Source organism: Terrapene carolina, unplaced genomic scaffold (assembly GCF_002925995.2).
Source record: "Terrapene carolina triunguis isolate 2854851 unplaced genomic scaffold, T_m_triunguis-2.0 Scaffold139, whole genome shotgun sequence".
Taxonomy (NCBI): Eukaryota; Metazoa; Chordata; order Testudines; family Emydidae; genus Terrapene; species Terrapene triunguis.
In genome coordinates, this window is record NW_020664490.1 from 4,597,450 (window position 1) to 4,621,879 (window position 24,430).

At 41.0% G+C, this 24,430-nt stretch overlaps 2 protein-coding genes across 4 annotated transcripts in view; one reads left to right on the plus strand and one right to left on the minus strand.

Annotated features, from left to right (window-relative positions):
• Nucleotides 1-12,793, minus strand: part of LOC112123494 (ligand of Numb protein X 2-like) — an 85,729-nt gene extending 72,936 nt beyond the window's left edge. The window contains exon 1 of the mRNA XM_026653513.2: nucleotides 12,767-12,793. The gene's annotated coding sequence lies outside the window, so the exon portion shown is untranslated. The remainder of the gene's footprint in view (nucleotides 1-12,766) is intronic.
• A 360-nt stretch (nucleotides 12,794-13,153) lies between these two features.
• LOC112124065 (RNA polymerase I and III subunit D) overlaps nucleotides 13,154-24,430 on the plus strand; it is a 25,441-nt gene continuing 14,164 nt past the window's right edge. The window contains exons 1-2 of one of the 3 annotated variants that reach the window (XM_024222626.3): nucleotides 13,154-13,209; nucleotides 14,236-14,428. Coding sequence is in view for 2 of the 3 variants with exons in the window: in XM_026653467.2 (XP_026509252.1) it covers nucleotides 14,403-14,428 (26 nt within the window). In the remaining variant the exon portion in view is untranslated. Of the gene's footprint in view, nucleotides 13,210-14,235; nucleotides 14,429-24,430 lie in introns of those variants that run through there. The other 2 variants (XM_026653467.2, XM_026653466.1) reach the window with 2 other exon arrangements.

Here is a 24,430-nt window from a genome sequence, read left to right on the forward strand (position 1 = left end):
TGGATGAAACCAGACAATCACTATGCTCTTGAATGAATTTACAGAGAAAAATGATTCAAGACAAAAACCTGTGGGTGAACACTTTTCACAAAACGATCATTCCACATCTGAACTCGCAGTCCTCATCTTCAAAGGAAGCCTGCACAACGCCTTCAAAAGACAAGCCTGGGAACTTCAACTCATAACTTTGTTAGACACTAAAAATCATGGACTCAATAAAGACACTGGATTGATGGCTCACTACAACAATCTACAACCCACAAACCCTTCCCTGTCCTATGACCACAGAGGTATTAAGTGCCCACTTCACCTTGAATGGTCTCTTACAACATGTGTTAACTCCTTGTGCTAAACAATCTGTTCTACCTTGTCTTTAGCTGTGACACTCTGAGTACCTTTTCCAGATCTGAAGAAGAGCTCTGTGTAAGCTCGAAAGCTTGTCTCTTTCACCAACAAAAGATGGTTCAATAAAAGATATTACCTCACTCACCTTGGCTCTCTAATATCCTGGGATCAACATAGCTACAACACCACTGCATGGAACATAATGTTACTCCACAGGTGTGAAGACAATAGTTAAGTTGACATTTACTATGACAACTTATGTCAGCTCCTATCATGACACTCTGGTCAGGTTGGGGCATTATCCATAGCATGCAACAGAGGCTGACAATGTGCACCCAGAAGAGTAGGAATTATGTATGAAAGATTTAATAAACTACTAAATCCCTCTGTAAACAATGGTAATGGTATCAACAGTTATAGTTGTTCCACAATACATCATTCATGCTGAAAAAAACATTTGGGGGGAAAAGAAGGAAGATTTAAAGTCAAAAGCTTGGTTTAAAATATTTTTCTCTAACAGAAACCATAATTAATGTATGTTAGATACTAATCCTCTTCCAATCCATTTGTTAAAGCAGAGCCATTTTTTCCGATTTCAGATTTCAAAAACACACAAACCAGGAACTTCTGGAGTTTTTAAGATTTGCAGAAATAAGGTGTTGCCCTTTTCTTTAAAGGGGCTACATCAGCTTTATTTCAAATATTGGAAAGTTGACTAACTTTCTAATAGAAAACTTGAAAGGCAAACATTCATCCCCTATTAATTCAACCCTACAAACTACTGTTTGTTCCTTAAAAGGGTTACAGCTTAACATCTGAACTCTAGAAAAATTCAGCAAAAAGTTACACTGAAATATTAAACTCTCCTTTAACAAAAGAGAAGTCTACATAAGTGTTTGCAGAGTGTTTGAATAATTGCACTTTATAGTCTGTCATACTGTATTTCTGAAGATTTGAAAACTGAAAAAGATTAATACAATGAAAATATTATGGACTCAGTCAGGGTAATATAGACATATTAATTGAATTACATTAATTTTCAAATCTATTTAGTGTTTTCTACATTTTACTGATGCAAATAAATACACAGAAACCATATGGAGTATTCTAGTCAACTACATTTTATGTAACAGATGCTATGGCAACTGAGGAGTATAAACACAGTAACTGAGTATCTTGTACAAACAACCTCTTTGACGGGGATATGGATCACACAGCTTTCATATTTTAGGCAATACATCAAACTTCTTATTACTATGAAAAGTTACTGGTAGCACTAGAAGATTAAAGATATTCCCAAAGATAAATAAGTGCAGGCAAAAGCAGTAAGTTAATGAGCAGTGAGTTTGTCAAAAGTATTTTGTATCAACTTTCTGTAAAATATGTACAATAAAGTTAACTACACATAAAAACCTTAAAATTAGACATGACAAATTCTTCATGAATTAAAGAATGTGGAAATTTGACTTGATCTAATAAAAAAAATGAACTAGAACCACACATGAACTTAAAAAATAATTCAGAGAAGCTTTCCATAACTGACCCCAAATAAAAAAAGTCCTAAATTGAGCCCAGAACAGGAAAGAGATTGAAACTTGGCTGAAAAAACAATCCTGAGTTCCTTCCTTCCTTCGGCAATTAGAAGTGATGATCCAAATGTTTAACCAAACTCTGTGAAGGAAGTTGAGTCACAGAGCATTGTAGCAAAATGACAAAAACAAAACAATTCAACAGAAAAACAGGACAGTTGAATTCAGAACTGTATCTGTTTTTAGAAGACATGCACTCCTATCAGCACGGCATCTATCGGACATGTTTTGGCACATTTTGATTGGTCTGGCTTATCTGTAAGAGCCAGAAGTCAGATTCCTCTTGTATGGTGTCCTCAGCTTTCTCCACAGACTTCGCAGTTTCATTTTTTTCTACACCTTGTCTGAAGTTTATAAACCATGCTGATTGTATAGTCCTTGCATAACACCAGACTCTGCTTCTGTCCAGAAGACTAGGTAGTGCATCAGAATCCCATAGTCTGGGTAATTCACAGCTGAAAGCAGAGAGGTTGTTACAACCCTGGCTTAGCTTGTGGATAGTCACCAGGTTGATGTACTGGACCACAACCACAGCTCTCATGTGCCTTTATGCCCACTGTCTCAGCATGGCTCAGATTCACTTATCTTTAAGTTTGGCCTTTCAGGCACACTCCTGGGTACAGACTCAAATGCTGGTACCCCTTTTGGGATGTGGAACCAAGCAGTCCAGCTGCCCTAGATTCCAAGACCAGTGCTGCAAGGTGGGAAGGTCCCAGAGCTCAAGCCTGAATGTTTACACCATAATTAAACAGCCCTGCAACCCAAGCCCCACGAGCCTGAGTCAGCAAGCATGGACAGCCACGTGTTTTTAACTGCAGCGTAGACATACCCATGGAGTTCTCAGAGATAACTGCTAACAGTTCCAAGATCGCTTCAACTAGTTCCTTAAGTATCCTATGGCGAATTTCATCAGGCCCTGCTGTCTTGAATATATCCAACTTATCTAAATATTCTTTAGCCTAATCTTTCCCTATTTTGCCTTCCATTCCTTCCCCCTTGTTAATATTAATTGTGTTGTGTTAAGTATCTGGTCTCAATTAGCTTTTTTGTGAAGACTGAAGCAACACCTCAACCTTCTTGATGTTGTCCATTATTAGCTCTCCTTCCCTCCTCAGTAAAGGACCTATACTTTCCTTCATCTTTTTCTTGCTTCACATATAATGGTGCTACGTGCATTTTGCCATGGTATTATTGAACAGCAAATTATAAGTTTTAATATAACTTAGAAGACATACTTCCCTGCTTCTCAAGCCCTGTGAGCCCAAGTCGGCTGGCATGGGCCACACACGGGCTTTTCTCTGCTGTGGAGACATACCAAGAAAGTACAGGGAAGAGAGGGGAGTAGATAAATATGTATTAATTCAAAATGAACATAAAGAACCAGCTGCACAAGTTCTCATATTTCAACAGCTGTTACTTTGATTTTTCTCCAACTGAGTAGGAACAACCTAACATGGTCCCTACTTATGTGAGTGATATACTGTAGATTCTCAGTGCACTATCCATAGGTTTGGAAGGATTAGTTCTTTTTGTTGGTGTATGTCAGTAAACATTGATTTAGCCATCCACACACATACCAACAGAAAAATATTTCCATCAGTAATACTGAAATGTACAGATAGGCAAAGTAAGAAGAATGCTGCTTGAGAACTTATTAGTTTGATTTAAGGATATTTGCTTTATATATTTTGACATGTGATGTTGACATAATATTTTAACAGTTATAAAGCCTTAGCTTTTTGAAACTCAATGTCTACTGTGATTAGTTATTGACTGACGCCCCATAATTTCCCGCAACTGTGAACATTTAAATTGATAAAAAATTAAGAACATGCTTTAAAATAAACATTGATATTTATTGAAATTATTTTTTAAAAAGTTAGTTTTGCCAACCCTGACTATCCATGAGTAATGTACAATTACCCACAGCCCATACGTCCTCCTTGAAATTTGATTTACTGTATAACTTACCACTACAGAGCAGTCACCTTTAAGAATCTATTCCTTGGCTACGAAAGTCACTACCTAGTATGTTATTTGGAGAAAAAAAAAAATCAAAATACAAAAGGGCTCTTAAAATACAAAAGGGTTGTTCTGCACACCAAGTGAAACAAGCAGCAAGAAGCACCTGCACTGGATTCAAAACATACTTGAACTGCTTGACTGAGAAACAGTGGGTATGTCTACACTGCAATTAAAAACCCACAGCTGGCCCGTATCAGCTGACTACAGCTAAGGGACTCGGGCTAAGGGGCTATTTAACTGCAGTATAGCCGTTCGGGATTGGGCTAGAGCCCAAGCTCTGGGACCCTGCAGGGTGGGAGGGTCCCAAGCTCGGGCTGCAGCCCAAGCCCAAATGTCTACACTGTAGTCAAACAGCCCCTTAGCCTATGTCACCTGGCATAGGCTAGCCACGGGTATCTAATTGCAGTGTAGACATAACCACTGAAAACTTACTTTGGGACAAGAAAATGGCAATTACTTTGGGTTGGCAGCTAAAGCGTGACCAGAACAAAATATACCTACAGATGTTAGATACCAATATTTCACTTACATATCAGAAAAAATCTCCTTGCATTTCACCTTTCAAAGTAACTATAGTTTTGCCTTTATTTACATCTACCTCTATTGCTTAGGAAAGCTCTGCGGCTACATATGCACTTCAATACCACCTGATAATTTAGTGTTCACACTTATTCTTAAATAGCAAAGAAAACCACAAAAGATAGAATTTGGAGTCCTTTGACTGCAGTAATCTTCTGCCATAAGTTTTAAAGGGGATATTGTTCATAACAAAGGACTCTGGGGTTGTGTATCCTGCATTCAAGCAGAAGTAGCATGTTCTACATATGTTAGTACAGAAGCAACCAGAGCAATACCAAAAGAGGTTGCAAAAATGGAAGAGAAGGAATACTAACTTGAACCTTATTGCAGTTACTGATAGCAACTGTTCTTATTCCAGCATCATCTTCTGATCAAGTAGTAAAAAGAGATGAATAACAGACTTCCTGACATAATTTCCATTGGACCTGTGCAAGATCTTGGAAGATAATGCACTACAGTTTCATAGTCTCACTGCTATCACTAGAAGAGTTTGCAAAACTATAAGATATTTCAATAATATTTATATGCTCTCAAGGAAATATTTCTCTCTGTGCTTTGATGCACAACTGTGGGGAACCCCAATCATTTTTCCCAGCAGCTACACAAAGAAGTATATTTGACAGAACTACACCACTCCAGACAGGAAAAATTGAAAGCTATCCCTTACCTTTCTGCAACTATTTTTTTCTTCTCGCTTCCTGCACACACCTCTTTTCAGTTGTGTTTTAATCCAATACATATATTGGTAGGTACAAGTACATCATAAGCATCACATTTCCTTAATGTCCTTTTTATTTTCTGATATTTACCACTGTTTGTACCTAAGATTTAAGACTTTTAAAAATGGTATCTAATTATGAAATGAATATGTGCCTCACCAGTCACCATGATTTTTGCAGCACCACAGCCAATAGTTCTTACATAAATATTTGCCTACTCTATCTACTATTAATTAAGTGTTCCCAAACCTCTGCAATGCAATATTTTTTTTTTCTTCTCTAAAGGAATGGGTGCAGGGGGAAACAGTTAATTGTCTATCTTTCCATCCCAAATTAAGCCGTCTTCATCCACTGGACAACAAAAATCAAATGTGCAAATAGGAGGATGCATATCCTCTCACTTACGTTAGTCTGTTTCCTAAAGCATTTCCATCCTAGACAGCTTCCCGTCTAAACAGGATACCGTGACTTATTGTCACAATTTCTGTTCTGTGAATTAGGCACTTTTATTTTTAAACTGCATCCTGAAGAAAACATTTGCCATGTAAATTTAGGATGTTGACCTAGGGATTAAGAATATCATTTAAATAAAAAATCAGAGTGATTTCAAACCTGGAATTCTAATAGGCTTTCACCCTTCTTTTTAAGTGAAGTGGGGAAAGATGGTTGAAGGCAGATGGCACATGGGATGGTGGGGGGGGGGGGTCACATGCTTCCCCCCATTTCTCAGGCCACCTCTTGCCAGGATTCCCAGCAGCAAGGAGGCAGCAGCTACCCCTGGCGGCAGAACTCACCATGTGTCCGTGCAGCGTGGGGAGGGAGAAAGCAGCAGGGCGGTTGGCTGAAGGCTGAGCAACCCCCGCTACCTGGGACTGCTTCTCCTTCCCTGCTGCTGAGGTCCCAGCACTTCTCGCTGCCTGCTTTGCAGACTGCCCACTGAGGTGAGTCCGAGTGGCATCTTCGAGATTGGGAAGAGAAGAGGTGACGTGGTGCTCAGTGCCAAGCAGCTCAGGTGGAGCCCCATCCAGTCCAAGAGCCTCAGGGGTGAGGAGGGAGCAGGCTGGGGGGCGGGGAGAGTGGGAAAAAGGGGGCGTACCCTGCTGCTTCAATGCAACCCAGCAGCAGGGGGGTGCATTGAAACTCCAGCAGCCTCCAACGTGCCTATCAATGAGAAGGTGATTTGGGAGTGTCATATTCCCCCTTTCAACAAAAAGTGACTGATAATTCTCCAACTTCTTGTTAACTGAGACGATCCAGCCCCAAGCACCATCCCACCTTGGCGCCACCCACCCTGATGATGCATGGGGGACTGTGCATCCCAACTGTGTTACCCCTTTTGTTGGTCTTATTTTGAACACTTGCTAAATGATTGAGTATAGTTCAGGCAGAGAGGGGATACCTGCAAACTCTGTAAGGGGCTGGGCAGCCACAGGACAGAGAGGAGAAGGAGGAGGTAGTTGCTACTGTATGTTGTGTACATACATATTAAGTTTCAGGGGATGGACACAGAGGCAACCTACAGGGCGGTCACGTGCCCCCACAGAACCTTTCAATTGTGCACTCCTACTATCCACAGTTATGCGTCACCTCTGGTTGAAGGGTTCCCTACTGTACATACTAATAAAATAATAAAATAAAGTATTTTACAGTATTGGGACCATAAAATGCATACATAGACAGATTCAGCTGACATTCGAGTGAAACATCTGATTTGTTTTTGTTATTTAGGGTAATGGAAAGAAATAAGAAGTTTAATTTTCAGAAAAAATAGGGCCTCCAGAGATCCAAATTACGATATATAAGAATAGCAGTATCATTTCTAGCTTCATTGTATTTATTTTCTTTTACTTTATTATCTGCTTTGACCTATTTCACTATGCCAAATGGCAGTACAAACAAAATTCGGATAATTTTTAAGAGGCTACAGTAGATACAGACCAGTTTCACAACTTATTTACATTTTTATAAAAAGTGAGAATGAAACTATTTAACAGGGGTGTTGCGAGGCTTCGTTCATTAAATTGTGCAAAAATTTGCTAAGTTGTTTGGATGGAAGATGTTGCAGAAATGCAAACTATTATGTTAATTTTTGAAACCTCACAAGCTAAATGCCATTCCTCTGAAAGGCTGCATAATTATACACATACATCCATAACTTTTTACTGTATAATCCATAAACTATCCTACAAACATATATTTAGAACTTGGTTATGAGTGTGTTGACATTTAGAAACAAGAAAAATGCTTAGATCTTCAAAACAAATGCTTTCTTACATTCTTCTTGTACTGAACAAACATTAACTTAACTAGATCAATATGTACTTCCTTGAAGCTCATGACTTCATCTCTACTTTTTTTTCCCTATCCAAAATACTAAAAAGGGCACATGAAATAAACATCTTCAGGGTTATTTATGGAATTAATATCCATTGACACAAATGTAAATCTAAAACAATATAATGGTTTACAACATAAAAATCATACAATCAAAAAACTTTTTTTTAAAATAAAAAACTATGACATGTTTATATTATTGCAAAATATGCTGCAAATATGAAGTCAGGACATATGCAATCATACTGCCATCAATAAGACAAGAGTACTGCTAACAGAGCTATTGGAGCTGGCATGCCCATTGGATTCGATACACACCTACACGAACAACAGGTTTCATGCAAAATATGAAGTGTTTTGGTATTAAACATGGATGGTTAGGTTTATACCACCAAATTTATTCCTGTTAAGCCCGGATCCTGCAAACACTTATGCACAGGTTTAACTTCAAACACAAGAGTAGGCCCATTGGCTCCTATGAAAATACTCGTGTTTAAACTTAAGCCCACGAATAAGTGTTTGCAGAATTGGGGCCACAAAAAGCATGCATTACAACATTATTCTTTATTGCACTATAGACACCATGACCCAACAGTTACATAATTAAATAATGACAGTTGAAAGGATTTAATTTTCATCTTTAAAAGGCAATAGACTTTCTGAACAAGTAACTATAGGTCTACTATAAGGCAATTAAGAAGCATGCAAGTCAGTAATGTGATATTAACCAATTGTTAATCCAAATAAAAGTCAATACAGTTTTTAAATATGGAAGACCAACCATTGACCGATATTTCATGTCCTCTGTTGTTTTCTACAGCTCCAACAGAGAACATTTTGTTTTTAAATGACTGCAGTTTTCTTTTTAGTTACAACTGTTTGTTTATTAAATACTAACTATATCTTACTGATTCTTGAAATCAATTTAGATTAATCCAATAACTAATAAACACTCTCTCTTTATATGTTTCACTTTTAGTTTTAAAGTGATACTCTCAACTGAAAAAAACGCATTGGTCTGAAAATGTTTTACCTCCTATTAATTATTAATTATTATTATTATTATTATAAGTGCAAGACTAAAATAAGAATCTATTTTGTTCCATTTTCTTGCTACGTGCATTTGATTATACATAAAATTTTGTCAATTTCACTCTTTCCTCTGTACTGTCGATTTCAACTACATGAAGATCTATTTTAAAAAGTACAAAAATGAGATTATAAAACATATGAGTGAGCAGGGAGACTTCGGGGCTTGAAACTACTTTAACTTATCTTTTGAAGTAGATTAAATTTCAATGGGATGGTGGTGCTCCTTTACATCAGAAGCTAACAAACTTGCTTGTTGTCAGCAAATAAGTACATAGGTATATGCACAGATATATTTTGTTGTGGTGGTTTGACACACACTATATGCACCATAGCCCTGATTCTTAAGACTGTTCTGTGCAGGTGGACCCTTATGCCAATACCTTGAAGTTAACAAGGCTCCTAGGAGAGCAGACCCTTGGCGCCAGTGTAGCTTGCAGTACCATGGCCTATATTTTTTGTAATCAACAACAAGAACAAAAACATGGTGCCTACTTCTCTTGCAGAACTGGATCCATGGTTTATATAGCTTTGCTTAAAGTGAACTATTTTTTTTTAAAAAAAGTGCTAGAATAGAATCAATTCATATCACAAGAATTCATATCATCACAAGAAGCAAAAATATTTAAAACCCAATACACCTCTATCTCGATATAACGCTACCTGATATAACACGAATTCTGATATAACGCGGTAAAGCAGTGCTCTGGGGGGGCGGAGCTGCGCACTCCGGCGGATCAAAGCAAGTTCGACATAACGCGGTTTCACTTAACACGGTAAGATTTTTTGGCTCCCGAGGACAGCGTTATATTGAGGTAGAGGTGTATTTGAAAATTGTTTCTTCCTTTACTTACTTGCCCTGAGTTCTGGGTTCTCTACCTTGCCTGAGTTGATGATGTCACTAAATCCTAATACAGGATGAAGATGCAGCTAGATTAGGAAAACAGTACAGAATATTTTAGTTTAAAATAAACTTTAATTGTTACATTTATCCATGTATTTTAGTGATTTAGTAAAGCAAACAGTTATTTTTTTTTTAAATATATCATTTCAGTTCACTTTAGACTAACAAAGTGGTTCTTTTTACACTTTCCTTCACCAAAATACTGTATCATCTTATGTAGCACCAAGCACAAAGGAAGATAAGATTCCTGCTCCAAGAAGCTTAATTACAGAAGAAACGCTAACAGTGCTCTATTAAGTCATGCTAACGTTCTAAAATGCGTATTTAGCTTATGTACCTTGTTTCCATTTTGAGGAAATTTGTTTTAATAAAGTCACAGCAGCATATGGCACTAGCATCTTTATTTTCAAAGTGGATATGGAGTTGGACACTATTTCAAGCCATCTGATGTTTCTTCCTAAGCCTCCTTGATCTGCTATCTGATTGTATACTTAGGATAAAAATCAGCAAACCAAAAGAATTGGGAAGGGGAATAAATATCAGCCATTCAAATTGTTTATTTAATGAAATGAAGAGTCTAGCTCAGAACAGCTTCTCTTTTTAAGAAAAGGTCAAATGCACTTACGATTTTGAATTTATTTTCAGAGACTATCATCAAACATACGCCAGAACTAATCTGTAACAAATATTTTAATTTTGTATGAAGACCAAAGATAAACCCACAATATAATATAATTAAAAAAGGAATTAAATTAAGCTCAGAAGTGCTTAATAGTGGATTTCTACAGATGTAAACAATCAACTAGTATGCATTAGCAACATGGTAAGTGACAGTCATATTTGCCACTGCCACATCTAAAATAATTGGTTATTCACTTAGCTGACTGAATACTAGGGGTTTTTTTTTTTTTTTTTTTTTTTCAAAATAAAGAATAATTTCTAAAGTATTCCTTGGAAAAGTTCAGTTGTTTAGCAGAAGACCACCCTATCTTTTACATTATTTTTCTGATAGAAAAAAACTAGAGTTCAAAAAAGGAAAAAGCATTTGTTATTTAAAAAGTAGACATCTACATTTAAGTTCTGAAATAGCTGTCTGTTCTACATGCTTCAGGGAAAGTTTACATATATGCTTATGGTTTTCTTTGGCAAGGTTGTAAAACATACCACCTTAATCCAGTTCCTGTAACAGAGGCTTGTTTACAGCTGTTCTTTCTTCCTCCAACACACTCAGTAATTCAACTCCTTTTCAGACCTTAGTACTCTTTCATAAAATTATATCAGAGTAAAATAGATGATATTTCAATATCTCACAGAATAAATGCATCTGTAGTCAATCCTCTGTACATAAGCTAAAGCACAAACACATCAGTTTTGGCGCATATGCAATTTAGGATTAAGTACAGTCTTTAGAACATAATGACAGTTCAGGTTTGGGAAGAGAATTGTTGTAGTTCTTGGAAGACACCTAGTGTGCAGTTCCATCCAGAAAATACCCATTTTTTCTCCTTAAGTGTGTTTAGTATCACAAGCACCAGGAGGAAATGGCCACAGCCAGCGACAGAGGGCAAAGTAACCCCACGTCTCTCATTACATTTTTGCAACGATGACATTGCCTTTGCTTTTCTCTATCCTCAGAACATGTGGGTTTTGTTGTTTTTGTTTTTTCCCCAAAGGTAATAATAACTTATTTATATTCAAATAAAAATGTGAATATATACATAAATATATATATTGACAAAGTCAAACTGGTGGTCAACAGACATATTTAGGCAGCCTCTGCTTGCAATGCAGGATTTATCCAAATCTTCTGTCTGAAAGGTATGAAACGTATGGGGGATTCACAATCTCCCACTGACAGTGATGGGAAATGCAGTGTGTCAGAATTTGAAGGAGCATAGATGGAAATCACCACCAACATATCCTCAAGAAACAGTAAATCTGCCTCAAAATACGTGTTAACTACTTATGCTAAACAATCTGTTCCATTTTGTATTAGCTTTGACACGCTGAGTACATTTCCCACGAACAGCTCTGTGTAAGCTTGAAGCTTGTCTCTCACCAACATAAGTTGGTGCAATAAATGATATTTTCTCACCCTTCTTGTCTCCCAGTAAGAGGCAGACTCACCCACCCCACAAATCTCTAACATGGAGAAGGGGCTGAGAGAGAACTATGGGGAGAAGGAGGAAAAATCAGTATCTCTCCCCACCCAGTCTTTGATCAGGTTGAGAACCAGTGGAGACTGCTGATACTTTTATTTACACAAATATAGAACAAAACTTTGAACTAATCCAGAACTTCTGAGGTATGCATATTATTAGCCTATATAAATACATGTCCTCATTACTTTTATCCTGGTCTTCCCTCCCCCTTCTTGCTCTTATTGCTTGCCATACTTACTGCATGTGTTTTAGGCCCCGATCCAACCTCGTTTGCATAGGCTGACCCCTGTACCCCAAGCAAAGCCTCAGTGACCTCAACGGGACACTATATGGGGGCAGGAGTCCACCCAAGCAGATCAGCTTTCAGGATTGGGACCTAAAAGCAGTAAACTCCTTTGAGGCAGGTACTGTGTCATTTTATGTGTTTGCACAGTGCCCTGCACAATGGGGCCCTAAACCTGACTAGAACCTTAGGGCACTAATGCAACAACATACATAAAGAATCATATGGTCTTCCAGAGAGAGGGACAGCACAATGGGGGATGGAGGAGGAGATATCATTATCAACACCCTCCCTACCCCCATCTACCACTTAGTGGGGACTGGGAAAATCGTGCCCAGGAAGAGGAGTGAGTAATCATCATCACCAACCCTCCCACACATCCTCCCCCAAAACACACCCTGTCCCCGTGAGAGAGGAGAGGATCCTCCCTCACAAACACAAGAAACAGAACTGGGGAAAGGGGAGAGATTATTTCCATGCCTTCAGATTTCAAGCACAATCACTATCTGTGGTCCTGAGCTGAGGTTTTTACTACCCTGGTCTGATATTAGGCTAAAGAAGCAGCCAGTTGACACAAGCCCACGGGGGGTGGAGATGTCACCACCAGCTCGGATACACTACAGCGCCCAGGAGGCACCAGCCAGCCCGCAGCCACACTGGGGAAGCGGGGCGCCCAGCGCTCCACTGGCAGCCCAGCGGCGAGGCACTAGGAGCGCGCAGCCTAGCAACTGACTTACCCCGACCGGCTTGCGCCGCCGCCGCCTCTCCGGCCCCGACTCAGCACGGCGCCCGGGTCCTGCTCATCCCGCGGCCGGGGGCCGGCTCTCTGCCCCCGCCCGCGGGGCTCCGCCTCCCGCTGTCACGGGCGAGCTCCTGGCAAGAGACAAGCGCCCAACTCCGGGCAAGGACTTCGCCGCACGCCTCCCCTGGGCGGGCCGGCTCCTCCCCCGGGCGGTGCCGCGACCCGAGTGACAGCGCGGCTCAGCCACTCAGCCGCCAGGCCGCGGCCGGAGGAAGCTCCGCAGCCTATGGGAGCGGGGCCGGGGCGGGACCCGGCTGAGGAGGCGACAGCGGCCCGGCGCTGGGGTGTCCCCGCCAGTCGCCTGATTCCAGCAGCACACGCGGCCCGCGGGGCGGACTGGGGCAGCAGCGAGGCGAGGGTAACGGGGCGGCAGGGCAGGTGGGTGTGGAGGGAGCGAGGGGAGGAGTGATGGGAAGGGGATTTGAGGCGGGTCTAGCAGTAACTGGGTTTAGGGAATGGGAGATATTAGGCATGAGATGAAATGAGCGAGGGAAGAGATCGGAGGAGACCAGGACGAAGCAGTAGGAGGATGAGCGCTGGATACATAAAAAGGGGGGATTTTTCCCTTTGCAGGCGCCCCATCCTACGTTACCAACAGGGAATTGTGACTAGCTAGAGGCCGCACTGGAAACAAAAATTAGCTTTCTTCAGTTCACAGGTCGCTCCCGTGTGCTGGGTTACATGCAAGGCGAAGCCACAGTTGCAACCGCTAGGGGGGATGAGGGTAAATAACCCTTCCCCTTTGCACCCCGGTTACTGTCATGTTCATGTCCCCCTCAATGCAGTTTCAGACCGTGTGTATTTTCACTGCTGGGCCCCCTTTGCCTCCAGCTTCCCTTCCCCAGTCACTGGCACCTGAGTCATTGCAACCCCACTCACCAGCCTGCTGCCGCTGCCCGCCCTGGGCTGGGCACCAGGGTGATCAGTGGGTAACCTCTGTAGCATCACTATTATGCCAAGACTCGGGGGTGGGGCGAGGGAAAGACGCCCTTGGGATGGAGATTTAGGGTGAATTGTTGGGGTTTCTCTCTGTAGCAGGGGAAAGGGGGCGTCATGTACCCAGCAAACCCCTCTGGGCCCGTGTTCAGAGAGGAAGAGCCTGAGCACACAGCAACCTCCCGCCCGCCCGTCTCCAGAGGGGAACTAACACACCGAGGGGGAGGGAAGAGCCTATGGGCAGCGGGTGCTGGCGGGGCCTCCTCCCCAACGAGGCGAATCGCGGTCGGTAAGGCCGGGGGGGGGGGACTAGCCGCCACCTCTAGCACATGGGGCAGCAGCAGGGGCCAGGCCCGGTGGAGGGTGGGCGGGACCCGAGCTCCCCCCGGACTCTGCCCGCTCCGGGCCCCCCTACAGCGCGGGGCGGCAGCAGGCACTCAGGGTACGCGGCGCTCACTTCCTCCCCAGCTCCGGCTCGCCCCGCCCTTCACGGGGTCCTCGCACCCGCTGCTCCGCCCCTTCGCTCCTCCCTGTCCCCAGCCGCGAGCAGTGGATGGGCCCGGCCTACGTCTGTACCTGAGCCGCCGCTGCGGTGTTTCTGGCCTAGCGGGGGCATCTACCTTCGCCCCGCCGCCATGGAAGAGGACATGGAGCTGGAGAGGTGAGAGGGGGCCTCCGGGGTGCGTGTTCCCGGGCAGTGGGGCGGGGTGGGCCCGCTGTGATCTACCGCGCCTGCCCGGCGCACTTGTTCCCGTCCCTTCAGCCCCGGGGGATGGGGCGGGGGAGTGGGGGGGAAACTGCAGGGATGAAGAGTTGGGGGGAGGGGTTACCTAGGTAGTTCCCTCTTGAGTTTTAAAAGTTCCCTTCTAGACCCGCCCCTTGACATTCTCTTGGTGGGAAGGGGTCATGTGTGGGGCTCGTGGTCACTCCTGTGCCAGGCCTTTGGGGGAGGCAACCACACGAAGGGCTGGTGCTGGACCCAGTAAAATACACATTAGTCATGTCACCTTCCTCCTCAGTGTGGAAGTGCCTGGGTAATCCTTCTGCTGTCAGGTAACAGGAGCTGATTTAGAGCCCACCTACTCGCTCTCGTGTGGGGCTTGATGTAAATAACCTGCCTCAACAGGTAACTTTTGTAGTGCAGAGGGACCATTAGAGAGCCTTTAAGACAGAAGCTGGAGCACTTTTGTTTACTGTCTTGTTCATTGGTGCTGATTACAGTGTTTACATTTAAATTATTGTATGTCATATAATAAAAGTTTAATCTCTTTTTTTTTAAGGGGGTTGCTTTAATGTGGATGCTTACAGTTTTACTTACCTAAACATCAAGCCTACATGGCTTGGAATATTTGGGAGGACAGGAGTCCCAGTTTACAGAACACAAACTTACATGCAGGAGACCTTTGACTTTAGTTTGAGAATTAGAATTGTTTTCCTATTCCTACAGCATCAAATATATTTTACTTTTACTTGTCTTAGACTATATAAGTGGTTTCCACATCGATGTTGAAGCATATACAGTATACTACCGAAAAACAGTTAAGATGTACTTTGCAGTACATGGAATGAGGTACGATAGTATTCCAGGATTTCTGAGGCTGCTGTTCTCTATGGGAGCCCTTTATCTCCCTATTGCAATATCATTCCTCTGTCCCTGTTGTGAGGCAGTAATCTAATTCCAAGTGGATGCATTCAGGAGAGTAGTTTATCACAGAGGGAACTTAGGTTATTCATGAGAAAAAATGGGGGCATTGAAGATACTGCTGACTTTCTGTTGAATTCTGAAATCCTCTATTGGTTTGGCTCAAGTTGCCTCATTGTCTTACTCTGTATCCTATGGCCTGGTTATGATCTACTGGAACAATATAACTACCAATCTTAGAAGTGAGAGTAGTGTGCTCAGAAGACTTTTTGGGCACCTGGCCCACAATTGTGAAATTTGCTTCTAGAAAGACTATGAGCCTCAGTGTCTTCATAATAAAATGTAAACTCAACTTTTTCAAACTCCTTACTTTGTTAAGGAAAGGCATAGTTGTATGTAATAAATAAATGAAACCTCCCTATTAAATTAAGAAAGATGGGAGATTTTCCATGATCACTTTAATAAACTTGTGTTGCATGCCAGTACCAGCTATGATTGCAACTAGATCACAGTGCAAGTTGGAAAATTAATAAGCCTTGTTTTGTTAATTGAAATGAGAAAAGCCTAATTTCTGACTTTGTATTTATTATAGTCAGATTGTGGCTACATTGACTGGAATTCTGTTGGGATGAGATCATTCATTCTACTATACAAATTGACTCATGTCATATCCAAACGAACACATTCCGTTTAAATGCAGGTTCATTTAGTTGACTATTCAGTCATAACAGACCTCTTTTTTACTTTCTGCTTTGGAAATGGACCAGAAGCACTTACATTATTGGTAAATCTTGATGGTGTTATGCTATTTATTGTAGAATTGTCTGGGAGGAATGACTGAAATAATAGTTCTGCAGCATGACTTGTCAACACTACAACTAAACCATGTATAACAGAATCTCATGTGAGATTACCTGTTAGCAGTATGTCTAACAATGATAGCATGCTCTTCCAGTGTGTCTCACACCCAAATATAAGGAACTAACCTTGTGGTTCCATTTACAAAAAATAACTTGTTGCCCCCACTGTCCTCCTCCAACTGATATTGTAGATGAGACAAAGATAATAGTTGTGCTGGTGGAAGTGAGGGGATAATTGGGCCTAAGAGAATTTAATGATCCATTTACCTCCTATAATTTTTCCATAAGACACCTCTCCCCTATGATCTTAAAAAACAACTACATCGGCACTGGTCTGAAATACCAAACTAAATAAGAATATGTCATGGTGAGGGGTGGTATGAAGTTTTTATCGGCAAAAGTTTGTGATGGCCGCATTACTTGCTGTAGCAAATCTAAACTATACCATCATGACTTCTACATATGTCACACATGTTACAGAAAAGCTATTTTAGGGATGTTTTTAGAGAGTTTTAAAAATATTTATTTGAGCTATTTTTAGGTGCCTTAGCTACCATGAGTCCAAGTGCTCAAGGAAACATACAGGTTTATAATGATGACTTAAAATAGTGTTTTCTCATTATACGTTTAAATTCTGTTATGGACATGGACACCTTCTAGGTCTAGAGCAACTGCTGAGTCCCACTGGGAAGCTAGAAGTTTTCCAGACAAAGGAAAAAGAATTTAATTATTTGTCCCCATGCAGCTAAGACTACAGTCTGGTGGTCTGACAAGAGAACTTGGTTGTCCAAAATTTCTGGCAGTGACTTCATTCTCTCAGACAAATTAAATTGAAAGATAGTTTCTGCTTTGATGGTCTAAAGCAGTAATACTCAGACTGAGGCTTGCGAGCTGCAAGTGGCTATTTAGTGCATTTCCTTCCGCTCTTTGCAGCTCATGATATTAAAACAATCAGGATGCTTTTACTTATGTTATTAACCAATTGTAGTTGATAAAATAATACTTGGTCAATCATTTTGCTGTGACTATATCTATCTTCCCCCATCATTTGTGTGTGTGTGTGTGTGTGTGTGTGTGTGTATATATATTCCTCCATCATACTATTAATATGAATACGTAGTACTATAATAAATGAAACAATGAATTCACATTACTGTGGCTCTTTTGGGTAATGTTGATTGCTAATTTGGCTCCTGAACCACTGAGTTGTGAGTATCACTGGTCTAAAGACAGTTCTCTAATTTCTGTTCATTCTGTTTTGGATTATTATGCCAGGTTTTCTCACTTCTATTCTCTTTTTTTACTGTCACTAACTCATTTGGTCTTATGTTCTGTATTTTTCTTGCTTAAAATGTTACCATCACCAGGAATGATGGATGCTGAATTGGCTACCTCTTGTCATTTGACCTTTACATAGTCTGAGATTTAAAGCAATAAAAAAGCAGCGACTACAAATACCCGCAGGTTGTAAATAAACCCAGTTTCCCATTCACCTTTGCCACCATCTATGGCAAGTATCGGATATGCATCCTTCCGCCGCTCCTTTCTGCTGGAAATTAGAGGCTGGCAGTTTCACCTGAACATCCTACTATTAATTATATTGGAGAATATCCAGATTATAAATCTGAAACTTTTCATAGCCTTAAATACTAGGCCAAATTCCAATGAAATGTAATTGATGCTGTGAGTATAACTTACACTCCAAGGGATAGGTATACAGGGTTATAAAACAACTAACAGAAGAGTGTCAAAGTATCTGACAGGGCTGGATTATTTTTCACCTCCCCTGTTCTTACTTTTTCTTCCCTGTTCTACACCTTTGGCATGTTAGTTATTCACAACACCATTTATGTCCCTGCCCTGAAGATTTTGCGTTCTAAACAATAAAATATCCTACAGTTAAGATATCCTGCCTTTGGCCCTAGAACAACACAGCAAATATGAGGTCTTCTGGGAATATATTAGAGGTTGTTGGAGAGAGAGTGTTGGATATATTTTTCCTCACTCATAATCTCTTCCACAGTTAAAGCTGCCTCCTAGTTACCAGAAACATTTCACAACTCCTGAATAGCATCTCCTACTAGAACTGCCTTCCAAACCTAGTTTGCAGTGTCATCTATTTGAAATTGTTGTCCTAAGGGATAAGGCCTTTAGCATCTGGAATAAACTCCTTTATATTATTGTAAAACAATGGGATATAACACAAAGAACAGTCTTACTTTTTGAAGTGCACAAGTTGCACTTAAAATCTAAATCCTTAAGATATAAAATTGCATGTTAGAAAGGAAGCACAATTTAATAGCTCAAAGTAATAGTTAGACTATAGATCTAGCAATCATGAGATTGGTTGACATAACTTGACATTGGTTATGTAACGTAAAGGTGATCTGCCAAATAAAAACTGAGGATGAATTTCTTTATGGAATCTTCACTAATCAGGCTGTGGGGGTCATTCACACAGAAAAAAGCTTAAACTAATGCTTTTTTAAAGAAGTGATCTATTGTCAGCCTTAAACTGTTTAAAGACAGTGGAATTCTAAATCAGGTGAGTTAACTCCAAACTCTCCTAAGGCATGCTTTCCATTTGATTCTTATATGCCTATGTGGCATATTTGGTGTTTGTTTTAATCCTGTTTCTTTGCTGTTCAGTGTGGCATTCCTCAGGCTCCATTTTTTGAAATCCCTTTTCATCAGTTTCTGTATATATCCATTTAATTATTTCATGTTGCATCCAGGGTGTCCATTGTTAATAATGTCCCTTATGTATGTACCTCTTCTTGCTGACTCTAGGACTGGCATCTTTGTCCTGTGCCAAAGCTTGGACAAGTTGTAAAAATAGATGTCAGGATCCTCAGATGTGTTCAAAAAACAACTAGCTTCTTCATTTCTAATTAAATTCATGCATAATAGAATGGCACTTATGGTATCAGTAGCACTATCATCTTGAGCTCTGCTCTTCAGAGCAAAACAGGGTAGAATCTAGTCAGTTCTTGAATGTATTTAATGCTGCAGGAAGTGGTCTTGAATATTCAGTGACATGATTCTCTCTGTCATTACTGAATCAATGCTCCATCTGGTTCTAGGGGACATAGTATCTGAGCACCAGAGCATAGCCTTTATTTTATTTACAGTGAATTTTGTGATGTTGCATTACACCGCCATGGGTTGGGCTCTGATTGCTACAGCTGCAAGCTCAAAATAGTGAAATTGCTTCTGGATATTTTCTCAAATTTGGAGGCGCCAGGAACACACAATATCCAAGCATAATGACCATATAAACACAATCACAAGTACAAAGTCTTATCTGTACTACAAGTTTTATTAAAGCAGTAAGTAAAGTTACAATTACCCGTGTGTTGTCAAATGCTGGCGGCGTGTGAGTGTTCTGTCAGCGTGCTGTCCCAGCTCTGCGCAGACAGCGGACACAGCAGACCTCGATCGAACTGCCCAATAAAATCACAGACCCGTTTCAGTAGCGAAGGCACTTGGCCAGATTTATTGTTGACGAGGCATGATATTATGTCCTATACGTGCTACAAGTACATTTAATATATTCGTGCCCGTGACAATGGACACAGCTCAGTGAATGGCGGAACTTTCCGTTTCCCCCTAGGCTGGCCAAAGACACTCCCTCTGAAATTCCTTTTTATAATAAGTTACGTATTGCCCCTCTGACATGGCTAGTTACTGCCCCTCTGACGTGGCTAGTTATCACCCTTTACCATGTATTTGTTGGTTCAGTCAAAACATCTCTATCCATCACACTGTCATCATGACCTTATCTTTAAGAGGGGGTCAGTGTGTCCTTGTGTCATCTTCAGGGAGTGTGTTTACACCATAATTCTGTATTGGGGTGTTCTGGTACCACCCTTCTGGAATGTGCTTGCATGGGTGTCCTGTGCCTAGTACTTGTTAGGAATGTATGTGTTTTCGCAATACCAGCCCTGTTCTTGCCAGGTTCTGTGAGCCTGCACGCAGGCAGAGCCTGACGTCTGCTCACAGCCTGACTTTTGCTAACTTTGCTTTATATTAGCAGGACTTGACCCACTACTTTAGTTCAGGCCTCAGGCTTCTTATACCAGGCCTTATGTCTCAGGCTCTCTCTTTCTACTATACTATGCATATAGAAATCCTATGAAAACCTACGCAATAATTATAACTGTAGTCATTGTGACGGGTTCCCCTCTGGGGTGCCACCTGGAACTGAGGTACTACTGAGCCCCCTGACCCACCAGCTGGGGCTCCTTCTCACACTGTTCTGCTGCGACAAGCTGCAAAGCCCTGCAGCCTGCAGTTTCACCAGCATTCATACAGGTAGGGACACACCCAGCTGCAGTTACATGCAGGCTATCTGACCAGCCCCTGCATAAGAAGGCTACAGCCAAGGTAACTCCCAGCTCCCCAGGCATGCACCCCCTTTGGAGTATAAACCCAAAATTATACTGTCTTGTGCTGGACAGGGAACTGCACAGCGTAAGCTCATAAAGTTCACCACCTCCCTTAATGTGGAGAGGAATATGCAACAGCATTTGCCCCTAGAGCTATGATTCCCATACACTACACTCCAACTCACTGGTTTAGATAAAGCAGAAACAAGTTTATTAACTACAAAAGATAGCTTTTAAGTGATAAGTGATAGCAAACACATCAAAGCAGATTACCTAGCAAATGAACAAAAAATGCAAACTAAGCTTAATATACTAAATAAATTGGATATGAAGTAGCAGATTCTCACCCTAAGAGATGATGCAAGCAGGCTTCAGATTCTTAAGGGGCAAGCTGCACTTGCTTTACAGCTTGGAATGCCCAGGTGTTTCATTCACAGGCTAGACATCCCTTTAGCCTGGGTCCAACATTTTCCCTAGTTCAGTCTTTGTTCCTGAGGTGTTTCCAGGAGTCTTCTTGTGCGGGGAGTGAAGAACCACAGATGATGTCACTCCCTGCCTTATAGCTTCTGCATATGGTGGGAACCATTTGTTCCAAAGCTTGGTTTCCAGACCAGTCTGTGGGAAAAATACTGACATCCCAAGATGGAGGCCAGCATCCTGTGGCCTGGTCCCATGTCCTTGTAGAGTCATAGCAGCCATTACTTACAGGCTGTTTGGAGCATTCTCAGGAAGGCTCCCCAGGTGGGAGATAAGCTTCTCCTAAGGCCTACTGTTCTTTCTAATGGCCCATTGCCCTGAATAGGCCCTTCCCCACCCACTATCTAGACTGAAAGTCTAGTGGGCGTTACCCAGGTGTAACTACATTTGAAATACAGATATGTAGTCAACCTTTATAACTTCAGATACAAAAATGATACATGCATGCAAATAGGATAATCAGATTCAGAAAATCATAACCTTTTAATTGACATCTTTCATGACATATTTGCATAAAACGCATCATAATTATGCCATAATCATATCATAAGAATATCACTGAAGAATATGGGGTGCAGTGTCACAGTCATACTCGCATTCTGAAAGCTATTCTAGGGTCTGTTGGACCTCTTAAAAGATGATCATCAGTAGAGGGACAATTCCTGCTGGGGTCTTCCCACTCTTACCCAACCAGGGTACTCTCTTTTATATTGTAGTTCTGACCACACCTAACACCTTATGCACACACATGCAGGTGTCAACCTTCTTTCCCTTATCTGAACTTCCATACCCCATGAATATTGATTGGGTGCCCCATTTTTCATAGGTTGTTTGTAGTTCCTCTTATTCTCCTTAGCATCTACGCATGACATGTACCCTGTGGTCAAGATAGACATTCAAAGGTCTTACAATATATTGCTGCCTATTGCAATAAATTTTTCCATAACCTCACCTATTGGCACTTCTTATGCAGTAACCTTGTGACCTTGCTGGCATAGGGTTATTCCTAGGTCACCCACTCATGTCAAGCTTTCTTAAACCTATGGCAGTGGTTCCCAAACTTTAACAACCTGTGAACCCCTTTCATTAAAATGTCAAGTCTCGTAAACCCCCTCCTAAAAATGAATATTTCCAGGGATTTTCTTGTTTACCTGAGTATAAATTATAAAAGCAGTGATCTTGGAAATATAAAATTTGTTTTTATGACATGCTTATTACACACTAATTATTATTAAGTGTCCCTGGCCTCTGTTGCCAGAAGCTGGGAATGAGCGAAAGGGGATGGATCACTTGATGATTACCTGTTCTGTTCATTCCCTCTTGGGCACCTGGCACTGGCCACTGTCAGAAGACAGGATACTGGGCTAGATGGACCCTTGGTCTGGCCCAGTAGGGCCATTCTTATGTTCTTATTTATCATTACAGTATTTTTATTACATTATGAAAATGGCAACACTCTTCCAAGATATCACTTTCATAGCTTGTATCACTTTGAATAAGCTGGTTATAAGACAAGGCTCCTATGTTTCATCAAAGAGTATCAGATGTGAAACAGCATGAAGGTATTTAAGAAGCCAACTCAGAGTTCCTCCTACACAAGCATTCAGGTCTTGAGCAGTCCAGACAAACAACGCACGTTACAACAAAGCTTAAACTTGTTCGTCATAATAATTTTAAAAACAATACTAGTTGCCTATTTAATTTTAAAAACAGCAAAAAATATCCACCTCTCTTTCCATTTCTTATAAGGAGTCTTGAACTTTAAATCTCCTCAGTGTGATAGATACGCTTGCTTTGATCCTCTTAACTCTTGGAAGTCCAGGGGCTCCGGGCTGCTGGCCCCATGCTGCCCGGGGTCCCTAGGGACAGCTTTGTCCGCCATTAGGGAATTTTTTTCCAAGAACCCCTGTAACATTTTGTGAACCCCCAGGGGTTCTTGAACCCCAGTTTGGGAACCTATGGCCTAGTCTGGCTATGCTAAAATCTTACAGGTCTCATCCTGTTGGCCTTGTGTTTTAGCCATGCTTTACTAACACCCACTCATCACTCTTAAATACTTAATCTTATACTTCTATAATCCTACAATTTAAATCTGTTTAGCATACATTGATTATACATGAACTCAATCCGTAAATGATAAATGGATGATAAAATAAACTAATTGGCTATAACAGTCTTTCAGCTGAGTCTCTAATGATCCTGGTCAAGTCATTGTTCCCAGGGAATTTTTTTAAGAGATGTTAGTCTCTATGCTCTTTGATAAAATGAGCCATCTCTAGTTTTGCAAGTTGCTGTACTGATTTTGGTACCTGATTGTGCCCACCCTGTAAATGGTTGCATTATAGTTGTGAAGCAATTCCTGTTTGAGTATTACCTGTATATGCAGTGTTGTTATAGCTGGGTTGGTCACAGCATATTAGAGAGACAAGTTGAGTGACTTTACCTTGAATGGTCCCTTGAAATATGTGTGAACTCTTTATGCTAAAGAATCTGTTCCACCTTGTATTTAGCTGTGACACTCTGAGTCCATTTCCCAGACCTGAAGAAGAGCTCTGTGTAGCTCGAAAGCTTGTCGTTCTCACGAATCAAAGTTGGTCCAGTAAAAGATACTACCTCACCCACCATGTCTCCATTGCCTGTATAGTTCATAATGTACTTTAGGATCCTGGCAGATGAAAGGTGCTATTATAGTTGAAGCTAGCAGAGATGGTTAGAATTAAAATTACCTAACACTTTCTATCATAAGAACCTGTTTTCTGTTGCTTATATCTTAGTTGAACTTAACCATTCAGTCTAAAACTTTTCGTATTAGTTGATTTTCAGCAAAATTGAGCCATCCCTTTCCAAGAATGAGGTTAGGGAAATGTATGTTGTTTGGCTTGACTTTACAGACTTAACTTCCTTTTCATCTTAGTATACAATATAAATTTAGGTTAGAGAATTTTTACACAATGTATTCTTTGATCATCACTTAAAATATGCAGCAAAATTATAATCATTCAGGAATATAAGCAGACCCCTAGGGACCATCCTTTCCTGCAAGGAAAAGAACCCCTTGTTCTCACCAAACTTATCTCACCAACAGACCAATCTATTATAATTATTTTGGTCTTCTTCCAGTCATTCAAAAATATGCAGGTTTTGGATGCCATTTGCTGCTCATGTTATAAATGATGCCAGTATTACCAGTTGTGGCATTCCTGTGTGGTATTCCTTTGGGATCAGACCATGCATCAGTTTCATTAATTATACACTGCTCTACAGCCAAAATGCTTCTGAAATAAATGTAGTCAAAC